We start from the raw sequence: 25157 nt of genomic DNA, 5'->3' as shown, positions 1-25157 counted from the left end.
AGTTCTGGAAGTCTAACTAATTCTATTCTTATCTATGGACTGACAAGAATCCTGTTCTTTAATTCCTTCTGATGTTCTCTTGTAGTAATATGTCCATAGGAAACTGGTTAACACATATTTCTTGCAATTTCCTTCTGCTTCTGATTCCAGGCTGTGGAGGCTCAGGGAATAATTTTTGTGCCTGCCTTCTTTTACTTGTCCATAGTTTCCACTTCTTATTTTCAGGGTTTCACTTTTATTCCTTCTATTGACAAAATCAAGAAATGAAAATCTCTGACCTGCTGAGACCAAAATCCCCATTCCACCAGGTTACTTTCTTCAATTAGAGAGCAGTAACTTTCCACTGATTCATAGGATGACATTACTTTTTTCCCCATCAGCTTTCTAACTGGAAACTCATTTAAACTATTTTACATATGATGGTGCTTATCTTGCCACATTCTAACCACAAATCTGAATTGCTACAAATAATTTTAGAAAGAAAGTTCTATGCATAGAGGGCACTTTAAGCTAAAATGTAAAGTTTCTGAGCAGTAGCTTGACAAACATTTATAAAGTTTTAAAAAATAAATTCTTAAGTTTTATTGTAAAATTTCTACACATTCAGAAAAATAGTGCAATAAACACCCCACAGCACCACTCAGATTAAACAATTATTAATATTTTGCCATATATTTCAATAGGTATCTATCTATCTATATATTTTTTGCGGTACACGGGCCTCTCACTGTTGTGGCCTCTCCCGTTGCGGAGCACAGGCTCCAGACGCGCAGGCTCAGGAGCCATGGCTCACGGGCCCAGCCGCTCCGCGGCATGTGGGATCTTCCCGGACCGGGGCACAAACCCATGTCCCCTGCATCGGCAGGCAGACTCTCAACAACTGCGCCACCAGGGAAGCCCTGTATCTATATTTTTCATGAAACATTTAAAAGTAATTTGCAACTACTGTGATCATTTACCCTTAAACAGTTCAGCCAGCATCCCCTAAAAATAAGGACATTCTCCTACATAACTATATCATCACCCCTAAAAAAATTAACAATACTTCCTTAATTTCATCTAATAACCAGCCCATATTCTCATTTCCCAAATTTCACTCAAATTCAAATTTCACACATTACTTTTGGTTGCTATTTAGAATTTTATAATCTACAAAGGGCTTTAAAAATGATACTGACTTTTCGAAGAGACCAGGACATTTGTCTGACTTTTCCTCGCAGTGTCATTTAACTCTAAGAGTAGACTGTCAAATTAATTTTATGACAACCAATTCCTATTACCATGTGAAAGTTTTCAGAAGCTGCAGTGGTTTGAAGCCACAAAATCTTTTGGTCTGACTCATTCTTTCATGGCTCCTGAAGGTTTGCAGCCATAGAATGTTGAAGCCAGAAAGCCCACCCGCCACTGACATGGTAGAAAAGGTAAGTGTAATAGTTTCCTATTGCTGCTGTAACAAGTTACTCCAAGTATAGTGGCTTCAAACAACACAAATTTGTTATCTTCCAATTCTGGAGGTCAGAAGTCCAAAAAGGGCTAAAATCAAGGTGTTGCATTCCTTTCTGGACACCCTAGGGGAAACTCTTTCTTGCTTTTCCCAGCTTACTAGAGGCCACCTACATTCCTTGGCTTATGGTCTCTTCCTATATCTTCATAGCCAGCAGCATAACATCTTCAAATCTCTCTTTAAAAATATATATATAGTTTTAAAAAATTGAAGCATATAGTTGATTTACAATATTATATTACCTTTAGGTATACAACATAGTGATTCAATACCTTTACAGATTATACTCCATTTAAAGTTATTATAAAATAATGTCTTTATTCCCTGTGCTGTACAATATGTCCTTGTAGCTTATCTATGTTATACATAGTAGTATCTTCAAATCTCTGACTCTGACCCTGACTTTCCTGCTTCTCTCTTCCATTTATAAGGACTTGTGATTACATTGGGCCCACCTGAATAATCCAGAATACTCTCTCTACATCAAGATCAGCTGATTAGCAATTTTAATTGCATATACAACTTAATTCTCCCTTGCCACGTAACATAACATATTCACAGGTTCTGTGGATTAGGTCATAGACATCATTGGGGGCCATTATTCTGCCTATGACAGGAAGTGGCTTGATAAAGATTCATTACTTACTCACAGGAGTCCCACTGCAACCTTATATGTTTGTTTGTTTTGCATTGGAATTTAGTAAAAGGTGATCCTATGTTGAACCCTATACAAGAGAATTTAATATAAGAGGCATTAGAAGGTTTTTATCACAAAATTACATTCTCATAACCAGGTGGAGCCATAATTTGGCTCTGGAGGATAGTGCTGGTTTGTGTATCTGATTTATCTGAAGTGAGATAGTTTCACTTGCTAGTTTTGTTTGATTTTGATAAGGAAGTTGTGTTTTCTTTGACTATAAGAGAATCCAAGTGGCGTAAATCCTATAATTTGCTTCAACTCAACATCTTAAATTCTAGTTATCTTCTTCTATCACTTCAAAACCGTAAGTTTGGGGGTGGGGGTGGGTCACACTCACCTCCTCCTGGGTTATCTGTTAAAGTCAGATCTGAGGTGGGTCATGCTGTTGACACCCAGACTCGTATAGTGTCACAGCGTAACACTTTACTAAGAGTTGAGGTTCTGGAGCCTTGCTTGTTCAATATGATGGTTACAGTTGCGAAAGTCCAGGACAGAGATGTCTCGTGCCTTCATTAGCGTGGGGGAGGGGAGGAGGGTCAAGAGACTGAAAAAAGAGACGCTGAGGAATGCCAATAACTTTTTCTTTGTTTCATATTTGGTTTAAAGTTTACTTACCGCATCTGTATAAGGAAGTGATTTTTAAAATTTTTCTTTGTATGTTTTATCTTCTACCTTATCTAAGGTCACTTAATATTGGCCAGGGTGTTGGGAAATGGGTTAATGCTCTCCATAGCCTATCCAATCAAGAATTCTGGTGGATTGAGCCTGCAAGTGATTTCTTCTAATCTACTGTCCATTGTATCTTGGCTTTATTAGTCCTTAAATCATAGCTAAAGTACCTCAGGTAAGGCTGTGTTTGTTCCTCTTCTCTTCCTGCCTCCTTCATTTCAATGAAGTTATGTAACTTTACAAAAGAAAGAAGCAAACAATAAACTATTTTCCTCCCCTGTATTCCCTCCTCTTCTTTTCAATGAAACTTTATTCATGTTATTCTGTGTGGACATAACTATTCTGTGTCCTGCCCTCCCGCTTATTATTATTTCTAAGCTTGATTACCTACTTTGACTTAGTGCACATGCCTGTCACATCTGATGTTTGTGGCTGGGCTCTCCAGCAATGGGATCATAGCATAATTTCCTCAGCCATCTCCTGGGTGTTGGGTGTCTGGACTCTTTCTTATCTGCATCTCAGGACCTCAGCAGTGTGTCTGTGCTCCCCTGGGTTCAGGCCTCCCCGCATGTGGCCGCAGTGGGGGCTCATGTAGTTGTAACACATAGGTACTATGTGTTACACATACGTACTTAATTTTGCTGCCTGTTGGCTTATTTCCCTGGGAGTATATTCATAAAAGAAAAATTACTGGCACTAAAGCTAAGCGGGATCTGTTAAACCTATTGCCCGAGGACAATCCAGAAAACTTGAACACAGCTGGTTCATTTAAGGATAGGATCATAATAGATCATGTGAAGATCCAGGAAGACTTGTCTTTCATCAAGCTCCAACAAGACCTTTCTGATATACTTTCTGATATACTCCAGAGAATTGCTTTTTGAACCTTGTTGTAAAGGTCTTACATTAAAATTTTTTTGCTTTGCAACTAAAATTTTAGCTGCTTGGCAGACTTTCAGGTTCTTTTTGTTTGTGTGTTTGATGGACTAACTTCTCTTGTGATGAATAGGGCCATTCAAATCACTGAAATCTTTTGTGTGATTTTTTGACTGGTGAATCCTTTTTTATCCTTTGGCTGGTTTTTAACATTAATTTTTTAATGGAAATTTGAAAAAAATTTAAAAAATAGGAGTAGAAAAATGAAGCCCTATGTACCTATCACCATTACTTTCAACAACCATTAACTAACTTTCTGCTGTTCTTTCTTATCTTTCTCCCTACATCCTTATTTCCTCCCCCATTGTGGTATTTAAAACAATTCCAGGCATTGTATGATCGCAACCATAAATACTTCAGTGTGCATCATATTTTGTTAAATGATCACAGTGTTGGCAACAAAGCAAATGTGTTAAAATGTTAATAATAAGTAAGTCTAGGTAGAAGTAAGTTTGAAATGATTTCTAAATAAAAAGTAAAAAAAAAAAAAAAAAGCAAACAAAAAACATGACCATAGTATCATCACATTTGATAATCCAAGAAACAGATTTTTCTTGTTTTACTATAAGTCACACTCCTGGAAAAAACCCAGAAAAAATATTAAAAAGGAAATAAGAATCACTCATAATTCTAACCCAGACATAATCACTATTAAATGATTATGTATCTTTCTCCAGGCTATTCAACAAACACAGACAGACAGACACACAAACTTCTGCATATCATTTAAAAAGTCCAGTAGTGCTAATGACCTTATAATCAAATTCCCATCCTCCCACCCCTCCAGTCCCACCCCCTGCAGTGCTTGCCCTTGCTTGCTCTCTCTTACCTGCCAGCAGCATCTCTTTCATGGCAAAATGCCGGCTGCAGTTCTGTCTTCAGCACAGTACCTTTCTGTTCTATCTACCACAGCTGTTAAGATGAAAGGGAATCAAATTTTGCTTATTTTTTCTCAGCAGAGTGTGTTTTTCATTTTGTGTTTAACCTTTATTTATTTATTTTTTAAAGATTTAATTTTATTTATTTTTGGCTGTGTTGGGTCTTTGTTGCTGCACGCAGGCTTTCTCTAGCTGCGGTGGGCGGGGACTACTCTGTTGCGGTGCGTGGGCTTCTCATTGTGCTGGCTTCTCTTGTTGTGGAGCATGGGCTCTAGGCATGAGGGCTTCAGTAGTTGTGGCACACGGGCTTAGCTGCTCTGCGGCATGTGGGATCTTCCCGGACCAGGGATGGAACCTGTGTCCCCTGCATTGGCAGGCGGGTTCTTATCCACTGCACCACCAGGGAAGTCCCTGTGTTTGATCTTAAACATGCTTTGTTTGTGGGCAGTGGATACTGCAGACTGGCTCATTCATCATCCACCTTCTTCCAGCACGTTTTCCTGTACTCCACAGGCTGGACAGCAAAGGCCACTTTTCCAGACTCTCTTGTACATAGAGTTCTGCATATGACTGATGGGAGTCTTGGAAAGTTGATATTAATGGGGCCAAGCACAATGGCAGAGGACTTTGGTTCCTCCAGCTGCAATGAAGGTTCTAGTGTCTGGTTCAGTGGGTCACAGGTGCTGAGTGCAAGGCATGGGAGGTAGTAAGGTTTTTGCCAAAATGACCCCATGGAGGAATTAAGCATTTCTTCTGGTTGTATTGTTCCTGATTATGTAGCATCCAGACTTGGATCATTAGAAGTTTATAAGCTTCCTGGGAATTCCCTAGCAGTCCAGTGGTTAGGACTCTGTGCTTCTACTGCAGGGGCCCGGGTTCGATCCCTGGTTGGGGAACTAAGATCCTGCAAGCCGCATGGCACAGGCAAAAAAAAAAAAATGTTTATAAGTTTTCTTATACCCTATAACAAATCCCCTTCTGCTTAAAGTAGCTAGAGTGGATTCCATTGTTTCTAACTAAGAAACTTAATAGATGAAATCATTGAATTCCATGGTACTTCTTTTTTTTTTTTGAGTATTCAAAAGCAAACCCTCTTAACTTCAGTCACTTGTAGTGTTAATGATTTTCCATAGCTTTCCCATGTTCCTGAAAGTGACTTTACATCAATTATTTTATTTGGAAAGTAACAATAGTAATTATGACAGGTAATATTATATCCACTTTATATAAGAAACCGAGAGAAAGAAAGATTAAGCAACTCATCCAAGGACATATAGTCTATCTGCTATGCTGCTTAGAATCCCACTCCTGGTTTTACACTATTCCATATAGTGGAATAAATAAAACATGAGTAAATAAAACAAAAAATATTTCTGTAGAAGTCCTGGGACCAATTAGAGCTCTAGCAAAACATTATAGGCGTGGCCACTGACCTAGTAGGGTGATTCTTATTCTTATTTAATATGGTATGCTTATCTGTTTAAAACTTCATTACACGGTATAAGTATTGTTACTCCAGATTTCTTTCAACTTCCATTTGCATGGAATATCTTTTTCCATGAAATCTCTACTTATAATTTGAATATTTTCAGAGATAGAAACAAAACATTTACAGAAAATTGGGAAGATTTGAGCAATAACCACATCTTTGGGCTGATGTCAAGGAGAACAGCCACATTCTTCAAAAAAGATTCCTGTCAGGAATCAAATCCTGTACCAACCCTGAGAATTATTCTCTGGCTTTGATCTCTTACCTATTTTCACTATACTCTCAGGCATTTGCCCTTCATGCCCTGGGAACTCAGTCCTAGAGTTAATTGCTTATATTAGTTCTAGCCTCCTACCCTAGCTAGTTACTCAGACAGCCAGTATCCAGATTTCAGAGGGAGGCAGCTTGTGATATATTTCTATTTCTATTCCCTTCCTCCAATCCAGCTCTTACTATATAAACAGGTACCCCTACCTCCACTCCAAACTCCCTCCACTCCAGTGCGGGATTTGGGGGAGGGAGGGATGTGGTGGTCGTTCCAACAGAAAAGAAGGTGCTCTTAGCCCCACTTGATGTTTGGGTCACAGTTGTCCCTCCAGTTCCTAGATGCACTTTCATGATGGTTCTTCCCAGTTTCCTGCCCCTGCTTGGTCTTCTTTGAGTAGTTCACTTCTCATACCACTGGCTGAGCAGTTCCCATCAAGGCTAAAATTCTCCGTATCCTCGGAATGCACCTTTATTTCCATGGCTGGTCTTACCCTGTATGTATATCTCTGATCCCTACCTCTCTTTCTTTCTTCCTTTCTTCCTTCCTTCCTTCCTTCCTTTCTTTCTTTAATTTATTTTGGCTGTGTTGGGTCTTCGTTGCTGCGCGCGGGCTCTCTCTAGTTGCGGTAAGCGGGGCATACACTTTGTTGCGGTGCGCAAGCTTCTCATTGCAGTGGCTTCTCTTATTGTGGAGCATGGGCTCTAGGTGCATGGGCTTCAGTAGTTGTGCCTCGCGGGCTCAGTAGTTGTGGCTTACGGGCTTAGTTGCTCCGTGGTATGTGGAATCTTCCCGGCCCAGAGCTCGAACCCATGTCCCCTGCATTGGCAGGCAGATTCTTTACCACTGCACCACCAGGGAAGCTGCTACCTCACTTCTTGCATAACAGCAAAATTCATTCAAAGTTCTCGTCCAGGGACACCTAAATGTCCATCGACAGATGAATGGATAAAGAAGATGTGACACATATATACAATGCAATATTACTCAGCCATAAAAAGGAACAAAATTGAGTTATGTGTAATGAAGTGGATGGACCTAGAGTCTGTCATACAGAGTGAAGTAAAAGTCAGAGAAAAACAAAGACCTTATGCTAACGCAGATATATGGAATCTAAAAAAGCAGTACTGATGAACCTAGCTGCAGGGCAGGAATAAAGACACAGACGTAGAGAACGGACTTGAGGACGTGGGTGTGGGGGGAAGGGGAAGCTGGGACGAAGTGAGAGTAGCACGGACATATATACACTATCAAATGTAAAATGGAAGGCTAGTGGAAGCTGCACCATAGCACAGGAAGATCAGCTCCGATGCTTCCTGATGACCTAGAGGGGTGGGATAAGGAGGGTGGGAGGGAGGCTTAAGAGGGAGGGGATATGGGGATATATGTACACATATAGCTGATTCACTTTGCTGTACAGCAGAAACTAACACAATATTGTAAAGCAATTATAGTCCAATAAAGATATATATATATATATATATATATATATATATATATAAAAGTTCTTGACCAACCCCTAGTATTTTTCCATGATTAGTGACAGGAAATACAGGGTCTCCTAGAGACGAGTGATCTCACTATAACAACTCCTTTCCACTTACCCCAACTCCACCCAACTTTGGGAGATGCCTTTGTCTCCAGCGGACTCCTGAAATGACTAGCCAGGCTCAGAGCAATGCAGGCCACCTCCTCCAGTGATTAACCAGCACCCCTTACTGATGTTCCCTTGCTCTTCCAGCGCTAATGAGTTCAAATGCAGGAGATGAGCAGAGGGAAGTTCTGGCTCCACGCAGAGCCAGCCCACAGCTTATATGGCTTTAGCCAGGCCAAGAGGAGAAATAATATTGTCCTGAAATGCAACTTTTGGAGACAGAGGTAGGGCAGGCCTAATTTCCCCCAAATTGAAACTAACGCAATTCAACACGTTTTGATGATCATAGGGACTTTCAGGGTAAAATGTTATATGGTGATCATTACCCCTAAGTTCCAATGTAAATTCTTAGAATCTGCTAAGAAACTCATTTGAGTGAAAATCCTTCATAACTATATAATTCATTTTTATTTTCAAAAGAAAGATTGTCTCCCATTGCCAAGGGACTCTAAAGAATCTTTCCAAAAACTTTTTTTAAAATATTAATTTAATTTATTTATTTGGCTGCGTTGAGTCTTCATTGCAGCACGCGGGATCTTCCTTGCGGCATGTGGGATCTTTTGTTGCAGTGTGGACTTCTCTCTAGTTGTGGCGTGCGGGTCTTTTTCCTCTTCTCTAGTTGTTGTGCACGGGTTCCAGAGCGTGTGGGCTCTGTAGTTTGTGGCAGGCAGGCTCTCTAGTTGAGGCGCACGAGCTTAGTAGATGTGGCGCGCGGGCTTAGTTGCCCTGCGGCATGTGGGCTCTTAGTTTCCCGAAGAGGGATCGAACCCTCATCCCCTGCATCGGAAGGCGGATTCCTAACCACTGGACCACCAGGGAAGTCCCTCCAAAAACTTCTGACTTCTTTTATATAAGAGAAAAACAAACTGCTTTTTTGAAGCTATTATTTTTCAGGTTTCTGCTACTGACAGAAAACAGATTGGGAGAACACAGCCATTAGTTGTCTAAAACCAAAGCCAAGAAAGACTCGGAACACAAGGTTTATACTTCCCCAAGCAGATAGGAGGAAGGGAACTGTGGAGGAGAGAGAGGGAGCTAGCTGGGCGGGGAGAGAACTACAGCAGGAGCAGGTGTTGCTCTCTGAGAAAGGCCGTGGCCTGTTGCCCTGAGCTGCTGAAGCTCAGGAAACGAGATGACAGTAAAAACACTGTATATATTAGTTTCCTGTTGCTCCTGTAAAAAATTACCACAAACTTAGTGGCTCAAAACAACATCTATTTCTTAGGTTTTATTTATTTATGTATCTAGGTTTATTACAGTTCTGGAGATCAGAAGTCCAAAAGAGGTCTCACTGGGCTAAAACCAAGGTGTTGGCAGGGCTGGTTCCTTCTGGAAGCTGTGGGGGAGAGCCGGTTTTCTGGCCTTTTCCATCTTCTAGAAGCCACCTGCATTCCTTGGCTTATGGCTCCCTTCCATATTCAAAGGCAGCAATAGTCAGTGGAGTCTTTCTTACATGGTATCACTCGGACGCCGCTGCTTCTGCTTCCCTCTTTTACGGAGATGTAGTTACATTGGGCCTGCCTGGATAATTCAAAATAATCTCCCTATCTCAAGGTCAGCTGATTAGCAACCTTAATTCAATCTGCAACCTTAATTCACCTTGCCATGTAACTTAACACAACCATAGATAGGTTCTAGGGATTAGGGCGTGGGCATCTTTGGGGGTGCCCTTATTCACCCTTCCACAAAGGCTTGTATAGGTTTGGCGATAAGTGCCCTGTTCCTCCTCTGGCGCTTTGGAAGCTTGTTAGCCTCTGTGACTTCTCCATACCGTCATGGGGGGGCCCCCGTCAAGCAGACATGGCAGTGGAGGGGCCAGGAGGGAGGGGCCTGAGAGCTGCCTGGTCACTCCCAGGCCCCAGGGCTGTCTCATGAGAGACCTGGCAGGCCCGGGAGGGGCCTCGTAGTTGGGACAAAGTGATGCAGCAGTGAAAATCACTGTGGATCCCATGACTCGGGATACACGGGGATGAGATGCCTCAGAGGATGCCAGTGTGGAGGCATAACAATTACTGAGGGTCAGATAAGAATGTTCTCAGAGATGTCAACAGGAGCCGCAGATGTTTGAGGAACACCACCTCCTGACGCTACAAAAACCTTCCTGTAAGCGGGAAGGAAGAAACCTCTGAACAGATCCCCAGAAATCTAAATTGGTTCAGAAAGCTCTGAAGTTACTGAGAAAAAACCCAGCTTGACTAAGATGAAGTTTCTGTCATTAGGCTGAATGGGAATTTGAGAAAGAAACTAGGTTGTTACAGAAAAATAATGAAGGTTCATATTTGACACCCCTGGTTGCGTGCTTGAGAGTTGTGCCTGCTACGTATGACTGAGAACAGTGATGCCGTCTCCCTTTCTGACAAGGACGTGGGGAGAGATGACTTTACCTGCAAGCACTTGGTGAAGTGAGGCTCATTGTAAATGGTGTGTGTTTTCCCCGACGAGCCTCTTCCTGCAGCTCAGCCATGAGGGTGAGCTGTTTGTCAGACCTGGGAAGTGTGAGCTTGAGTGTGTGGCACTCTGCATAGCAAAGTAGCTGTTTGCACATAGTTGTTTTGACCAATAAAACAAAAACCCAGCCATCAAATTTTCAGCCATTTCTTCAAAAGTCCAAGTAAAATGTTAAATATAAATCTTCACTCAGCTCTGGGCCTTGCTCAGAGGCGTAACCAGGGTGGGGGCGGCAGACTGGGCCTGGCTTCAGGGAGCAGGTGCCTCACCAGGTCTTCCTGTGTGACACCTTCTCCGTGTCTCACATCGGTGCTCCCACATGGCGCCCGCTGATGCCTTTTCATCCAGATTGACAACCATCATTTCCACAAGTCACTTAAAAAATCGTGGAAAGGTGGCCCTTTGGAGAAAAATGGTCAGAGGAAGAAGTCATCAGGACCACACAGATTTGATTGCTCTACCTGACCTTGGCTTAAGGGCAGCATTTAGAGTGATCTGGGAAATTAATGCCAGAATGGAATGGTCTGCCCTTGGTGCTAGAGATCTGGGTTCTGGCACCAGAGGTGGAGGTATCATGGGGCGCTTGGGGCAGTGACCTTCTGGCTTCACCATGAGCAGTGTCGCTCAGGAGCCCTTGAACTGGGCCCTAGGGTTCTTGGGCTTATTATGGAGAAAGTTATTGTGCTCAGTGAGCTTGTTGTTAAAATCTGAATGGTAAATAAATGTGTTGTTTTGTATTTTAAACACGTGAAAAAAATTACAATATGAGGAATAATATTAACTAATATTTATTGACTGCTTACTAGGGGCTAGGCACCATGCTAAAGTACTTTACATACATTTATCTCATTTAATTCACATAAGAGCTCTGAGGGAAAAGAATGATTATTACCCCCATTTTAGACACAAAGAAACTGGGGCTGAGTGAGGTCAAGGTTCCCTGCCTAGGGTCACGCAGCTTGTCAGTGACCAACCCAGTGCTTGAACCCAGGTCTCTGTAGCTCCAGCGCCTGACTGTTCAGCAGCATGCCGTTCAGCGTTCCATCCTGTAACTACCCATGGGCAGACTCCCACTGCTGGAGGGAACGTAGGTACAGCATTTGGGGGGTAGAGTGCCAGGGTAATTCCCCATGAGAGCTCTCTCAGAATCACATTTTCTTACCCCAGCAACTGGTAGGAGGCCAGTGACTGGGAGCTTATTCTTCACAGGGGAAGGCATGGATTTGGCTTCAGGAAGCCTTTGCGGCAGGGAAGTGGGGAGTTTCTGGACCCCTGGGGCCCTGAAAGGACTCACATAGGCCTTAGCTCATGGGGGTGCAGGTGGTGGGATGGGCAAGGAAAATGGAGCTCAATAATACTGCCTTATATAAACCAGACTGGGGCACTTTTTCCCAGTTTATATTGTCCACGGACTATTACAGCAGAAGTATTTTCTTAAGGATAAAGCTACATATGGCAATATTAATTACAGATACAGCTCATTGGATTCATGCAGTCCCTTCCCAACAATCTGAGGTGATTCTTGTGATCATGGAATCTAAACATGACATCACTAATACATTCTGGACCAAACCAGATGTCCCCGTACAGGAGGGATGCTAACCTTCTCGATGTCACATGATAGCAGCAGCAAGTAAGAGTCTAAATATTTTATAGTTTTCATAAATAGGAGGGGACACATTCACCTTACAGTTTTGGACATTTCAAGTTCTTTCCATCATCAAGGTGCTGGGCAGTGCTGGTGACATTCTGTCTTTCAGACTCAACTCTAGTGGTGGTCAAATCTGATGTCCTGTCACTCTGCACACTTTTGTCTCTGGACCAGGCTGTCTGCAAAGTTCAGGGCAGACATTTCAGTATTAAAACCAAAAACCAGAACCCATAAAACAGGGGGAGTAGGTGGGTAGTTTAAAGCCTTGGTTTCATCTCTGGGCTGTTGAGCGGGATAGAACAGAGGAGGAGAACAGAGGCACGGACATGAACAGCGAACCTGACTACGGGGATCTCAGCGCTCTGACAAATCCAACCACAGAAGCACACAGCTCTCCTCTTTTTAATTTTAAAGGGAACATTAGTCAATTCACTGTCATTTGTGGCAGTGCAACTAAGTTCCACGCATTTGGGGTGTCTTATTCCTCCTTCCTGGAGGAAAGGAGTCTGGGGTGATTCCTCATCCCTGTCGGAGACCGTGATCCCAGGAAACCTCTCTGGAATTCCCCCTGGACTGGCCTTCTCCTTCCGTTTTAGGAATGCAGCATGTTTTCTGTGACAGTGCTGCCTCCACCGCTGATGACAAAGCTCCGTGAATTAGACACTACAAGTGCTGGGGACATCTCTTCCGGGTCCTCCATCTCTGGCTGGTGGTCCCCACCCACAGGCCCCTGCAGGCCTGTCTCCTGGGCGGTCAGTTCCGAGTCTGTCTCCCCGCACTGCAGCGGGAGTAACGCCTGGTGTCTGGTCAGGGCGTCGTTGTTTTTCTGGGCCTCCAGGGAGTTCTGGTGCGTGGAATTCCTGTGAGCCATGGCGCTCTTCTGAGGCTCGTCAAAGCTCAGCGAGAAGGTGACTGTGCCACTGCCGAAAATGACCTTCTGCTTGCATCTGGGCTGCTGCTGCAGCTGCAGGGTCGAGGGCGGCCGCGGCTGTGGCTGCTGCGTGCACTGGGTCAGGGCCAGCGGCTGCTGCTGCTTCTGCCTCTCGGGCTGCGGGAAGGGGTCCTCGCTGTTGCTCTTGCTGCTGATGGAGGAGGAGGGGGTAGATCCCGTGGAGCCCCCAAGGCTGCTGGACCGCTGGCGGGAGACATTGCTGCGGCGCAGCGTGGCGCGGGCCGCCACCTTGAAGGCGTGAGCCGCGGTGCTGCAGCGCACCTCCTCGATGGTGTTACGGGATGGCTTGAAGAGGATGATGTAGACCTTGTTGAAGAAGATGCAGGCCAGCAAGCCAAAGCTGGCTGCCAGGATAGCGATCACCTCCACGGCAGAGACAAACTTGCCGTAGGTGCTGGCGTAGGCGGGAATGAACGAGATCCAGACGATGAAGAAGATGAGCATGCTGAAGGTGATGAACTTGGCTTCGTTGAAGTTCTCCGGCAGCTTCCGGGACTTGAAGGCGAAGAAGAAGCAGATGGCAGCCAGCAGGCAGGTGTAGCCGATCAGGAAGCCCAGTGCCATGAGCGAGCCCTCGTGGCAGGTGATGAAGATGATCTCATCCTCCAGCTCGTGGTTGCGGTAGCTCGAGGGGGGCGCGGTGTTGAGCCAGATGGCACAGATGACGATCTGCATGAAGGTGCAGAGGAAGACCAGCAGGAACTGCAGGTTGAGCCCCCACCACTTGCGGTGGAAGCTGGTGGGAATCTTGGCCTCAAACACCAGGAGGACGCGGTTGGTTTTCACCAGGATGCACGAGATGCAGAGCACGAAGCTGATACCAAAGGCCGGCTGGCGCAGGCGACAGGTCCAGTCCTGGGGCTCCCCAATGAAGAACAGGGAGCTGGAGAAACAGCAGAGCAGGGAGAAGAGGAGGAGGTAGGAGAGCTCTCGGTTGGTGGCCTTGACAATGGGCGTGTTGCGGAACTTGATGAAGACGCCCAGCACGAAGGCAGTGAGGAAGATGCCCAGCACAGCAAAGAGGGTGAGTGCGATCCCAAAGGGCTCAGTCCAGGACAGAAACTCAATCTCCTTGGCAATGCAGGAAGTGTGGTTCTCATTGGACCAGAAGTCATCAGGGCACTTGTCACAGGCACTTGCGTCTGTAAAATGTCCCAGTAAAGGGTTAGTACTGTGTGGCAAAGACTGAACTTTGTGAGTGTGAATGTGGTGGTGAGGGCACTTTAAATTTTCTTTATTGATGAAATAATTGTGATTTTTACGTTATCAAATAATGTATTGAACCCTGACTTATGCTTAATAATATACTTAATTTCATGTGTCTTTGATGGTTCCATTATATTTTTCCTTTGTACATAAGGGGGCTACTTTCTTGCTGATGGTTTGTAGCAGAGAAAGATTAGTCTTGCTGGGTAGGTGGCTGCCCTGCACACTAAGGGTCTGGCACTGTCCACCAAATTTCACAGTGCTTCACGCTCAGCCTGACTCATTTTGGACATAAGGATGGGCTTTGTAGACATGCCAGAGCAGACTTCTTCTTAGATCAAGGCAAAGTTTCCCACGCATGTGACCTGTACCTTCCTCATCCACGGCTTTCTAGTGAGGGAGTCCACAGACTCATTTGACCAACAAATGTTTATTAAGTCTCTGCTATGTCTCATGCAGTGTGCAGTTTTGGGGAGTGAAAGGAGCATGGGCTTTGCAGTCAGAGATCTGGATGGGAATCCTGGCCCTGCCACTTATTAGCTGTGTGACTTTCGTCAGGCTACTTAAACATTCTGAGCCTCGGTTTCATCACCTGTGAAATGTAGGCAATAATAACCCCATTATTGTGGTGAGGATGAAATGAATTAAAAACAATGATAAAATAATAATAGTTCGTATTTATAGAGTGCTTCCAATATGCTACTCAAGGTTTTTATTTAACAAATATTTATCTATAATTTACCATGTGCTTTACCAATACTAACTCAATGAATCAACCAAACTCTATAAGATAGGTTTACTATTATTCCTACTTTATAGATGAAGAAACTGAGGCACAGGAAAAACATAAGTAAGACGGTAAGTACGGTGCCAATCACTCAGCAGGCCATCTATCATGGCGTATTAACTCTGGAGACGGGAACACACAGAACTTTGTCTATTCAGGATCATTGAGCTATAAGAAAAAGAAAACAATATTGGAGAGCAGTATCGAAGTAAGAGAAAGATGTGTAACAGGTGTGTTTGTAAGCTTTTATGGCATTACAGAGACTAACATTCCTCTTCTTACCCCCTCAGTGCCCAGCCCAGCGTGATGCTCAGACACACCTTGTTAAATGAGAAACCATGCTAAGCACCATCGCAGCCCAGCCCTTCCAGGTACTTCGCTGATCCCAGGGCCCCAAAGTGAACCGAGCTCTGCATGGTGTCCACGAGGGGCTGCTCCTTTACCTGTCTCATCACTATACTCCCCGTCGGGACACTCCACGCACTCAAAGCAGCAGGTGGGCTCCCCCTCAATGATTCCTTTCCTGGTCCCTGCCAGGCAGTCTCGGCTGCAGTTGGAGAAAGGCACCTGGAGGACAGAGATCACAACAGTGAGGGGCTGCAGCCGCAGGATCAGTCTTCCAGCTCCACTGACACGGGTAAGACGGAGGGGCTGGGCACTAGGACCAGTGCGGCAGACTCAGGCCCAATCCAGGCATAGGAAGGTCCAGAGGTCTTTGTTCCTGTTATCTATGAAAGGGAGGGATGCCTATGGGCAAGTGCAGGCGCGCGCGCGCACACACACACACACACACCTCAGTGGGATTCTAGAAAGATTAATTGTTGGGAGTCTACACAGTGACAAAATCCTCCTTAAACAGTCTTCCCTTCCATCATCTCCAAGTCCCATAATGAGACATCTGTCTACTTTCCATAGAAGTAAAAGTTTGAAACAAACTAAAAGACACAGGGACATGGACCTAGACACAGGGACATGGACCTACACACAGAGGGAGAGTCACAAGGGGAGATGCTGAGACGAAGGGTAATTTATTTGAAAATGAGACTTTGAACTTTGTAGTGAATTGCAATTCCTGCAATTTTCTTTTAGGTTTTATAGGGTGATTTCTGAGATCCTTGCAACAGCTCAGTGAGGCAGGCAGGACAGGCATGGAGGAGTCGGAAGTAAATGGATCAGAAAAATATATCAGGTAATTACTAACCAAAAGAAAGCTTCAGTAGCTACATTAACTTCAGATAACATGGATTTAATTTAATTTATTTATTTCCGTAGTGGACTTCAGGTGCACAGAATTTGATTAATCATAATCCTTGTTTCTTTCCATCATGACTTGTCCATGTTTGAACCACTTCAGTTAGTCATTTTTAATGACTACCATCCAAGACAAAAACTAGGATGGGACAGCAACCTACATCTAACTATACACTCCCCTTTCCACTTACTTCCTCCTCAGCACATAGTCATACCTGAGATGACCATCATCCTGTGTTCACCACAGGCAAGTAGTACTAAACTCTCAAGGAATAGAGCAACCTAATCTTGTACAAACTCTATCAGAGATCAGGAAAATAATTTTTTTTTTAGAAAGGAGTACCCTCCAACTCAGTCGTGTAAGGCCAGTATAATAACCCTGATTCCAAAACAAGACGAGGACAGCATGAAAAAGAAAAAAAAAAATTACAGGCCCATCTCACTTATTAAATTGTCTTCAGAAGCAGAGCTGAGTTGAGGATTTGTGTCCAAGTGATTTATAAAGAAAGCTCTCCCAAGGGAACCAGGAAGAGACTAGAGGAAGTAGGACATAGAAGGGAGGAGAAGAAGCAAGGGTGTGATCCCGAGAAAAGTCCCTCAGACTTCTGCCTGATCCCCCAGGGGAGCTCTGGACTGTAGGTTATGCCCCAGAGCTGTCCTGATCTGAAGAAAAGGGCGAGGGCTTTCACACTTCCACACCACTCATAGGTTAAGGGAAATGTAAATTCCTAGGCTCTTCTGAGGTTCTCCTTTGCCTCTCTGAGCCTGTGAGCCAAATGGGTTCCATTAGCCTGCAGGCAGTCTTCTGAAAAAGAGCATCAAGTTCTGGTTATTGGAAGTAAAAATGTACAGAAGTCCTGGAGATACATGCAAAGTGTAAGGAATCTGAAAGGATCTGGAAAGAGTACAACTACTTTCTACTACTTGAAAGTAGATGAAAAATACTAAAACTCAAAGGATATGAAAAAGAAAATACACCATGATCATGCTGAGTTTATGCCAGGAATGCAAACAAGTTTAATATTAGAAAATCTGTGTCATTCACTGCAGTAATAAATTAACACAGAAAAATATGATCATCAATGGATGAAAAGTATTTGACGAAATGTAACACAAACTAGTGATAAAAACAATGAAAGAGAGTAGGAAGAAATATCTTTACCTTGAAAAAACCCCCCAAATTCTTAAAAATCATTCTATTCTAATACACAATATTAAAAGCATTTACTTTAAAACAAGGGTGCTCAGTATCACCACTATTATTATATATTTCACTGGAGTTTCTAGCTGGTGGAATAAAACAAGAAAAAGAAGGGCAAACATATTGGAAAAGGCTAAATAAATCTGTTATTCTAAATAAAACTGCAGACGATATGATTGTCCACATTAGAAACAATCGGAGAGCAGCCCCAGGCTAAAATGCCCAGACTGCCACTATTCTTACCTGAGTTTCATTAGTTTGTCTTAAAAAAAAAAATCCTTCACCTTTTGATGTATGCTACTGGTTGATTTCTAGGTTCTTAAAGGGTTGTTTTTGACAGTTTTGCCCAATTTACCATTGCTTCACCATTTCAGAAGTCCTGCTTCTATCTCGTTCTCTGATCATGCCAGGTAACTGAGTACTTACTCTAGAAATTTCTTAGGTATTTACTACCTAACAGTCTATGTGGATCAGAGATAATAGATGTATCATAAGAATGAAGTATACTTTGCAAAAGCATCTTGAAGGTAGGGAGCAAGTCTTTCTCATTTTTGTAGCCCCAGTTACAAAGCCTTGAATAATGCTTGATACGTGATAGAGCTCATACTATTTCCAAAATATCTCTTTAATAAGACCTTCCCCGTCCCCATGACTGCTTGAACTGGAGATGTCTTACAAAGTTAAACACACGGAAAGCAATAAAATAATTATCATTGCTTCCAGCAAAAAAGAAATAACTGGCTTAACAAGGAATTTCAAAACACTTGAACAGAAGATGATGGACACTATTTTCTAATGAAAGAGGAATAGAAATGGCAGCATCAGACCTGATGATTGCTAAGATTCTCAGGACCCTGGTTCGAAGGAAAGGAAAGGGTAAACTACATCTACAAACACTACAACGTTGGAATGTTTGGCTATCATTATGTTCCTGTAAATTCACTGCAAACTCTACTGGATCACGATATATTATATATTTTATACATTGGTGGTCCAAGTTTGTTGATATTTTATTTAGGATGTGAGCACATCTATGTTTATAAATTGGCCTATAATTGTCTTTTCTTGTACTGTTATTGTCTGTTTCTGGTGTTAAGATTATATCAGCCTCATAAAATGAGTTTAGTAGCTTTCCCTCTTGGCTTCTGTTAGGCTGTGAGTGACAAAAACCTCAAAAAAACAAAATAAAAATGGTTCAATCTACACCAATTAGGGACAATCAATTATGTGCATGAATGGAGGTAAAATATAACCTAGATGAGTCAACAGCAGGGATGACTTGATAATATAGCTGATCAATTTAGACTTCAGTCAGTTGAAACTTGTGATAATTTAGACAAGAGTATAATTAGTGGGCAGAGGGATATAACCTCTGGAACCCCAAAAGTTCTGTCTGGAAAAGGTTATGACATGTTTATAATTGAGAATCCACCCTCTGAGGTAGAAGCTAAAAAAGACTTGCACACTGTGGATGATATTCGCTATCTATAGGAGACCTTCTCGTGGGTAACTTATCCTCTATATTGGGAAACAGTGAAATTGTAGTATTTCATCAGAAACCCATCAACCTAAGAAGCATTTGGTAAAAAGATGAAGTTGAATTTTTGGTCATGTTATAAAAAGTGGTTCAAGACACTCAAAGGTGATAATAGAAAGGCAAATGCAAAGAGAAATGTAGTGGGTCTCATCCAGGCTTCTTGGGAGAGTTAAAGAGGATGCCCGGTCCAGGGTCTGTTTCTACAGAGGATCCAGGTCCTCAGCAGCCTACTATATTCTAGGACGCAACCATCATGGAATAGTTATTATTTCAGCATATCATGCGTCTTTTCCTTAAGGGCATATTCATTGGGTAATGTGCTTCTGGTTATTAATCAAGCTTCTAGATGCAGTGATACTCATGGAAGGGGGTCCTGATCATGGTCACAAGCATCCTCCTATTTGTTACAGGTCTCCCATAGCAGGAGAATAAATTGTGCTTTTGACTTATACGTCAGTCCTGAGCTATCTGGATGACAGGGAACTACCTCTGTGTGAATTGTCCATGCCCTGCCTTGAGTGATGTTTTTCTCTGGTTGGGGAAAGTTTTAGCCAAGGAAACTATTATTAGCCAAGGAGTCAGATTTGTAAAGAATAAAATTGTTTCAATATAATAAGTATGGGGCTCAGGTTCTGAAGATTCCCTTCTGTACACTAAACACTCATGGATTTCACAGGGAGCCCTGGCAATGCAGTTAGTGAGTTGAGGGAAGTGGACTCATGATTCTGGAAGTCCAGTGGTGAAGTCCAAGGCCCTCCCAAAGCCCAGCACAGTTGCTGCCTGTGGTGGAGGCATCTGGTATCCTGATGGACAACACGTACCTCCCTTGAGAATCCACTCCACAGGATTTTCTCCTCATTGATGAAGAGCCTTTCTCCTTTCTTGGCATAGACATTGTAATATCCAACTTCCTTAAACACTATGGAGCCATCCTCTGGGGAGAGGTGCCAATTGATGATGGAATAGTTCCCTGCCAGGTCTCCACATTCATCGAAAGTTACCTGCTCCCCCATATTGTTGGTAAAGTTTAGGTGCCGTAGGTGCTTCAGGACCTAAAGAATAGAGATGAATATTCTGAATAGAAGCCACAGGCTGCCATGTATGGTTATGTAGGTTGAGCTCTACACAGGACAGTAAACTATCTTGTTCAAACAAAGTGGAAGGAACATGACTTGAAGAAGAGAGGCCTTTTTGCAATTCACACTAAGGTACTTATATGTGTTCATGGCAGCCCTGGTAACCCATGAACTTTGATACTCAACTTTATTTGACACTCAAATTGCAACTGGGGTAGGAAACACTTTCTTGAAGTCAGGAAGTCAGGAAAGGAAAAGGAATATATCTCACCATGGCCACTGGCCAAATCAAGACTTTTGCAGGTGCACCATCACCTGGCGGTATCCAGGAGGGGGGCAGGGTTTGTAAGCCAGAGCCATCCCTGGTGTCTTCTGAGATGGGCTTTGGAAAGAGTAAGTACTCTTACGCTCTGCACCATCTTTCCCTATGCTACTGCTTCTGTAGAAGTGTCTTGTTGCCAAAGATCACAGAGAGAGGGTGGAAGGAAGAAAGAAACAAGGCTGTGAGTGGAGTCTTGGCCATCACTGTTGTAATAATCATGGCCAATCCTTTACTTTTTACAGGGTTTTATGGGTCACAAAACCCTTGTACAAAAAAAGTAATGATAATAATTACTAAACCCTACTAGCCATTTTATTACCTTTGGGGCACAATGCTAAATACTTTATATTCGTTATCTAATCTTCACAACAAATAGTACTATTACCCCCACTTTATTGATGGAGAAACCGAGGCACAGAAAATAGAAGTATCTAGTCCAGGGTCACACAGCTAGCAAGTGGTGCCAAGCCTGCGTTTGTAGTGGCTCTGCTCCACTGCAGCATCACTAGGCTCCTGCCTCTGCTTCCTGTGTGCCCCTGACTTTGGTCAAGAGGGAGCAGTGGGCACTTTGTAGCTTATCTTTCATGCGGGACCTGCCCAGGGTCAGGGGGTCATTGAGGCACCAAGAGAGAGTGAAGCACACACAGTCCAGACTGTGAGAGTAGGGGTGCTCACTTCCACTGTACCTCACGACTCATGGGGCTTTCTCACTCTCTGGCTCTGAGTGCGTTTCCTCACCTGCAGGATGAGAGGGCTGGGCCAGAGAGGCTGCAGCAATCTCCAGGTTCTAGTATGAACTTCCTTCTGTTCTATGGTTTGGCGTACCCCAGGAGTACATTTAGAGGTCCCTCTCCCTTTTAGCATAGCTTTTTTTTTTTTTTTTGGCCGCGTACGTGGGATCTTACTTCCCCAACCACGGATCGAACCTGTGCCCCCTGCAGTGGAAGTGCAGAGCCCTAACCACTGGACCTCCAGGGAATTCCCTAGCATAACTTTTTTTTTTTTTTTTTTTTTTTTGCGGTACGCGGGCCTCTCACTGTTTTGGCCTCTCCCGTTGCGGGGCACAGGCTCCGGACGCGCAGGCTCAGCGGCCATGGCTCACGGGCCCAGCCGCTCCGCGGCATGTGGGATCTTCCCGGACCGGGGCACGAACCCGTGTCCCCTGCATCGGCAGGCGGACTCTCAACTACTGTGCCACCAGGGAAGTTCCCCTAGCATAACTTTTAAGGTGCCTAAAAAAACAGCATCTGATCTGACACTGGGAAACCTTTGGGCCCAGCACCTATTATCCACATGTGTGACAAAGGGAGGCACCTTTCATGTTCCACTCCACTCCAGAGATGACACAGCTTTTAAACAATTTATATCCGTGTTGACTTTATTTTAAAGTAAGCACTTATTGTAAGGAAAATCAAATGAAGAAAAGGAGCCACCTGAATTTGCTCATAAACAGCCTTGGGATGAGTTTGGGGATAGAGTCTGTGGCCGGCCACATGTGTGCACGGGCACAGCACCCACGGCGCCTGTGTGATTACTGCTGTGTGTGGTTACTCCTTTAGTGCTCTCACTGCTGCCCTGGCAGACGCTGGCTGCCCTGATTTTTGTCCCAGGCCTGTGGCGGGAAGGGGACCCCTTACTCCCTGCTGCCTGGTTCTTCTGTTCTGCAACCAGAGCTGCTGAGTCATCCTCAAAAAAGATGGAGAATGAATCCTACCAAGGATTCATGCCACCCATGCTCTCCCAAGCCTTCCTCAGTGGTCATCAATCTTACTTTTTTCCCTTCATTTTTACCGAGTCCTTAAAACATTCCTCAGAGAGGTGGTGCCACTGACATACTCCTTTCTTATACCTCCAACTCTCCTCTCTTTGTCCCCTTGCTCTTGGGATGATCTCCTCCTATGCAGTGGGGTACATCCTTTTGTCTCTACCCTAACACATCCCTGTCCTGATACATCTCCTTCTCTTAGAGGAACACACGTTCCTTCTCTATAAGGCTGACCCCTCTTGTAGTACTCAGAACCTCATTCTTCCCACCTACTCTGGAACTTTTCTGACATGAACAATCCACCCTTCTCCATTCCATACCCATGCCCCTCCTACTTCCTACTGGGGACCTACCACGGTTCAGATGAAATATGCTTCAACCTTCTCTAGGTAGCTTCCCAAGCCTTCCATACTTTGGTCCCATGTAACTACCACTACTTATTAGTGCAAATGTTTTATCCTCACCATATCCTTTCCACATGTCATGCTAACTCTGCCTTTGCCCTGATGTGTGTAAAAGATGAGAAGAGTGGAGAGGTAGGGGACTACCTCTTATTTACACTTCCTATGTGCCAGACATTGTACGAATGCTTTGCACACACTATTTCATCTAATCCTCATAGCAAATCTATGGATCGGAACTATTAGTATCTTCATTTTATAGATGAGGAAACTGAGGCATGAAACTTGCCAAAGTCATAAGCTAGAAAGTTCTCCAGCTGTGATTTAAACATGTGCTTTTTGCTTCACCCTCCTGCCTCCAATATACATTGTTGAGAGTGTTGATGGCAGGTATTTGTCAGTAATAGTTCCTCATTAAATATATTTTTAAAAAGCATCATTCTTGTTTGAAGAATACTTTAAAAAGCATAGGCAGCAGTAAAGCTAGAGTAGTTAGCGTAAATTTTCTTCCTCCCATCCAGGTTTCAATTCCTAGGTTCTTATTCTCCAGGCAACAAACTCCCTCTCTCCTTTTCTCAGTCTACAGCTTCTCTGCAGTGAAACTCTCCAGACAACAGTGGGTGAATTGGAAGGGGAACTGGCATAAGATCATTTCAGAATTAAATGGTCATCTTCCACATTAGATTGGACAGAAAAGTGACTCAAAGATCATCGCTGGCTATAATTCTTCTGTATTGCTATTGGCACAGGCTAGCGATTTCTACCATAACCTACCTTGAAAGAAAATGGAACCAATCAAAATCATTTAAAATTTTTCTATTAAAAAACTCACTGTAAATACAAGGTTAGATTTGAATACTGTTAGAATCAATCAACAAACAAATATTTATAGGTTATCCACTGTGTGTTCTGAACTGGGCTGCAGTAGTACAGGATGTAATAGTAATAAAGTTCTCATGGAGTTTACCTATGGATTAGGGTGATAAGATATAAGACATTGGATGATAGAGCCAACAGTGCAAGATAAAATACAGTTAATGCCTAACTTATGGGGTATCAACTCTAAGTACAGAGAAACTCAGGGGAGATGGACATTAAAAAGGGCTGAAATGGTCAACACAGGCTTGAGGTATGGTAGGAATTTGTAGTGGCAAAGGACAAGGGGAAGAAAGGTATTAAAGACAGTGGGCACAACATGGGAAAACAAGTATCAATATTATGGAGGCAGTGAAGAGACCAACTTCTCAAAATTTATGTAAGTGCTAGAGAACAAGGGAAAATAAAGTTGAGAGGCAAAGAGCAGTCAAGGCAAAGAGGCTAGATTTCATGTCAAAAGGCATAGGATCAGGTAATAGCAAGTGTTGATAAGAATGTAGAGAAATTGGAGTCTTACATACACTGCTGGTGGAGATGTAAAATGGTGCAGTCATTTCTGAAAATAGTCTGGCATTTTCTCAAAAAGTTAAACATAGAGTTTCCACTCAACTCAGCAATTCCACTCTTATGTATATACCCAAGAAAAATGAAAACATAAGTCCACACAACAACTGTACATGAATGTTCATAGCAGCATCATTCATAATATCCAAAAAGTGGAAACGACTTAAAAGCCCATCAATTGGATGAATGGATAAACAAAATGTGTCATACAATGGGACACTATTCAGCCATAAAAAGAAATGAAGTACTGATACATTCTACAACACGGATGAGCCTTGAAAATATGCTAAATGACAGAAGCCAGTCACAAAAGACCACATACTTTATGATTCCATTTATATGAAATGTCCAGAAATGTCCAAATATATAGATACTGAAAGTAGATTTGTAGTTATTTAAGAATTGGGTCATACCAGTCAGAATGGCCATCATCAAAAAATCTACAAACAATAAATGCTGGAGAGGGTGTGGAGAAAAGGGAACACTCCTGCACTGTTGGTGGGAATGTAAATCAATACAGCCACTATGGAGAACAGTATGGAGGTTCCTGAAATAACTAAAAATAGAACTACCATATGACCCAGCAATCCCACTATTGGGCATATACCCAGAAAAAACCATAATTCAAAAAGGCACATGCACCCCAATGTTCATTGCAGCACTATTTACAATAGCCAGGTCATGGAAGCACCCTCAATGCCCATCGACAGATGAATGGATAAAGAAGATGTGGTACATATATACAATGGAATATTACTCAGCCATAAAAAGGAATGAAATTGGGTCATTTGTAGAGATGTGGATGGACCTAGAGACTGTCATACAGAGTGAAGTAAGTCAGAAAGAGAAAAACAAACATCGAATATTAACACATTATATGTGAAATCTAGACAAATGGTATAGATGATCTTATTTGCAAAGCAGAAATAGAGACACAGACGTAGAGAACAAACATATGGATACCAAGGGGGAAAGGGGGGATGGGATGAACTGGGAGATTGGGATTGACATATATACACTACTAT

General features: G+C 43.2%; 1 protein-coding gene and 1 non-coding gene across 2 annotated transcripts in view; one reads left to right on the top strand and one right to left on the bottom strand.

Annotated features, from left to right (window-relative positions):
• Window positions 1-5511: 5511 nt before the first annotated feature.
• On the top strand, window positions 5512-5583 carry TRNAR-UCU (transfer RNA arginine (anticodon UCU)). The gene has a single exon. It is a non-coding gene; the product is annotated as a tRNA-Arg (tRNA).
• A 6997-nt stretch (window positions 5584-12580) lies between these two features.
• The window catches only part of CASR (calcium sensing receptor), a 30045-nt gene continuing 17468 nt past the window's right edge, over window positions 12581-25157 (bottom strand). The window contains exons 4-6 of the mRNA XM_022566988.3: window positions 19950-20180; window positions 15583-15736; window positions 12581-14288 (exon numbers count right to left, since the gene is read on the bottom strand). Of these exons, the coding sequence (XP_022422696.1) occupies window positions 12787-14288; window positions 15583-15736; window positions 19950-20180 (1887 nt within the window). The 3' untranslated portion in view covers window positions 12581-12786. The remainder of the gene's footprint in view (window positions 14289-15582; window positions 15737-19949; window positions 20181-25157) is intronic.

Source organism: Delphinapterus leucas, chromosome 4, assembly GCF_059928025.1.
Source record: "Delphinapterus leucas isolate spDelLeu-1000000601 "Yukka" chromosome 4, BTC_Dleu_Yukka2, whole genome shotgun sequence".
Classification (NCBI taxonomy): Eukaryota; Metazoa; Chordata; class Mammalia; order Artiodactyla; family Monodontidae; genus Delphinapterus; species Delphinapterus leucas.
The sequence above is the reverse complement of the archived record's forward strand: the minus strand, read 5'-3'. Positions and strand labels throughout refer to the sequence as shown.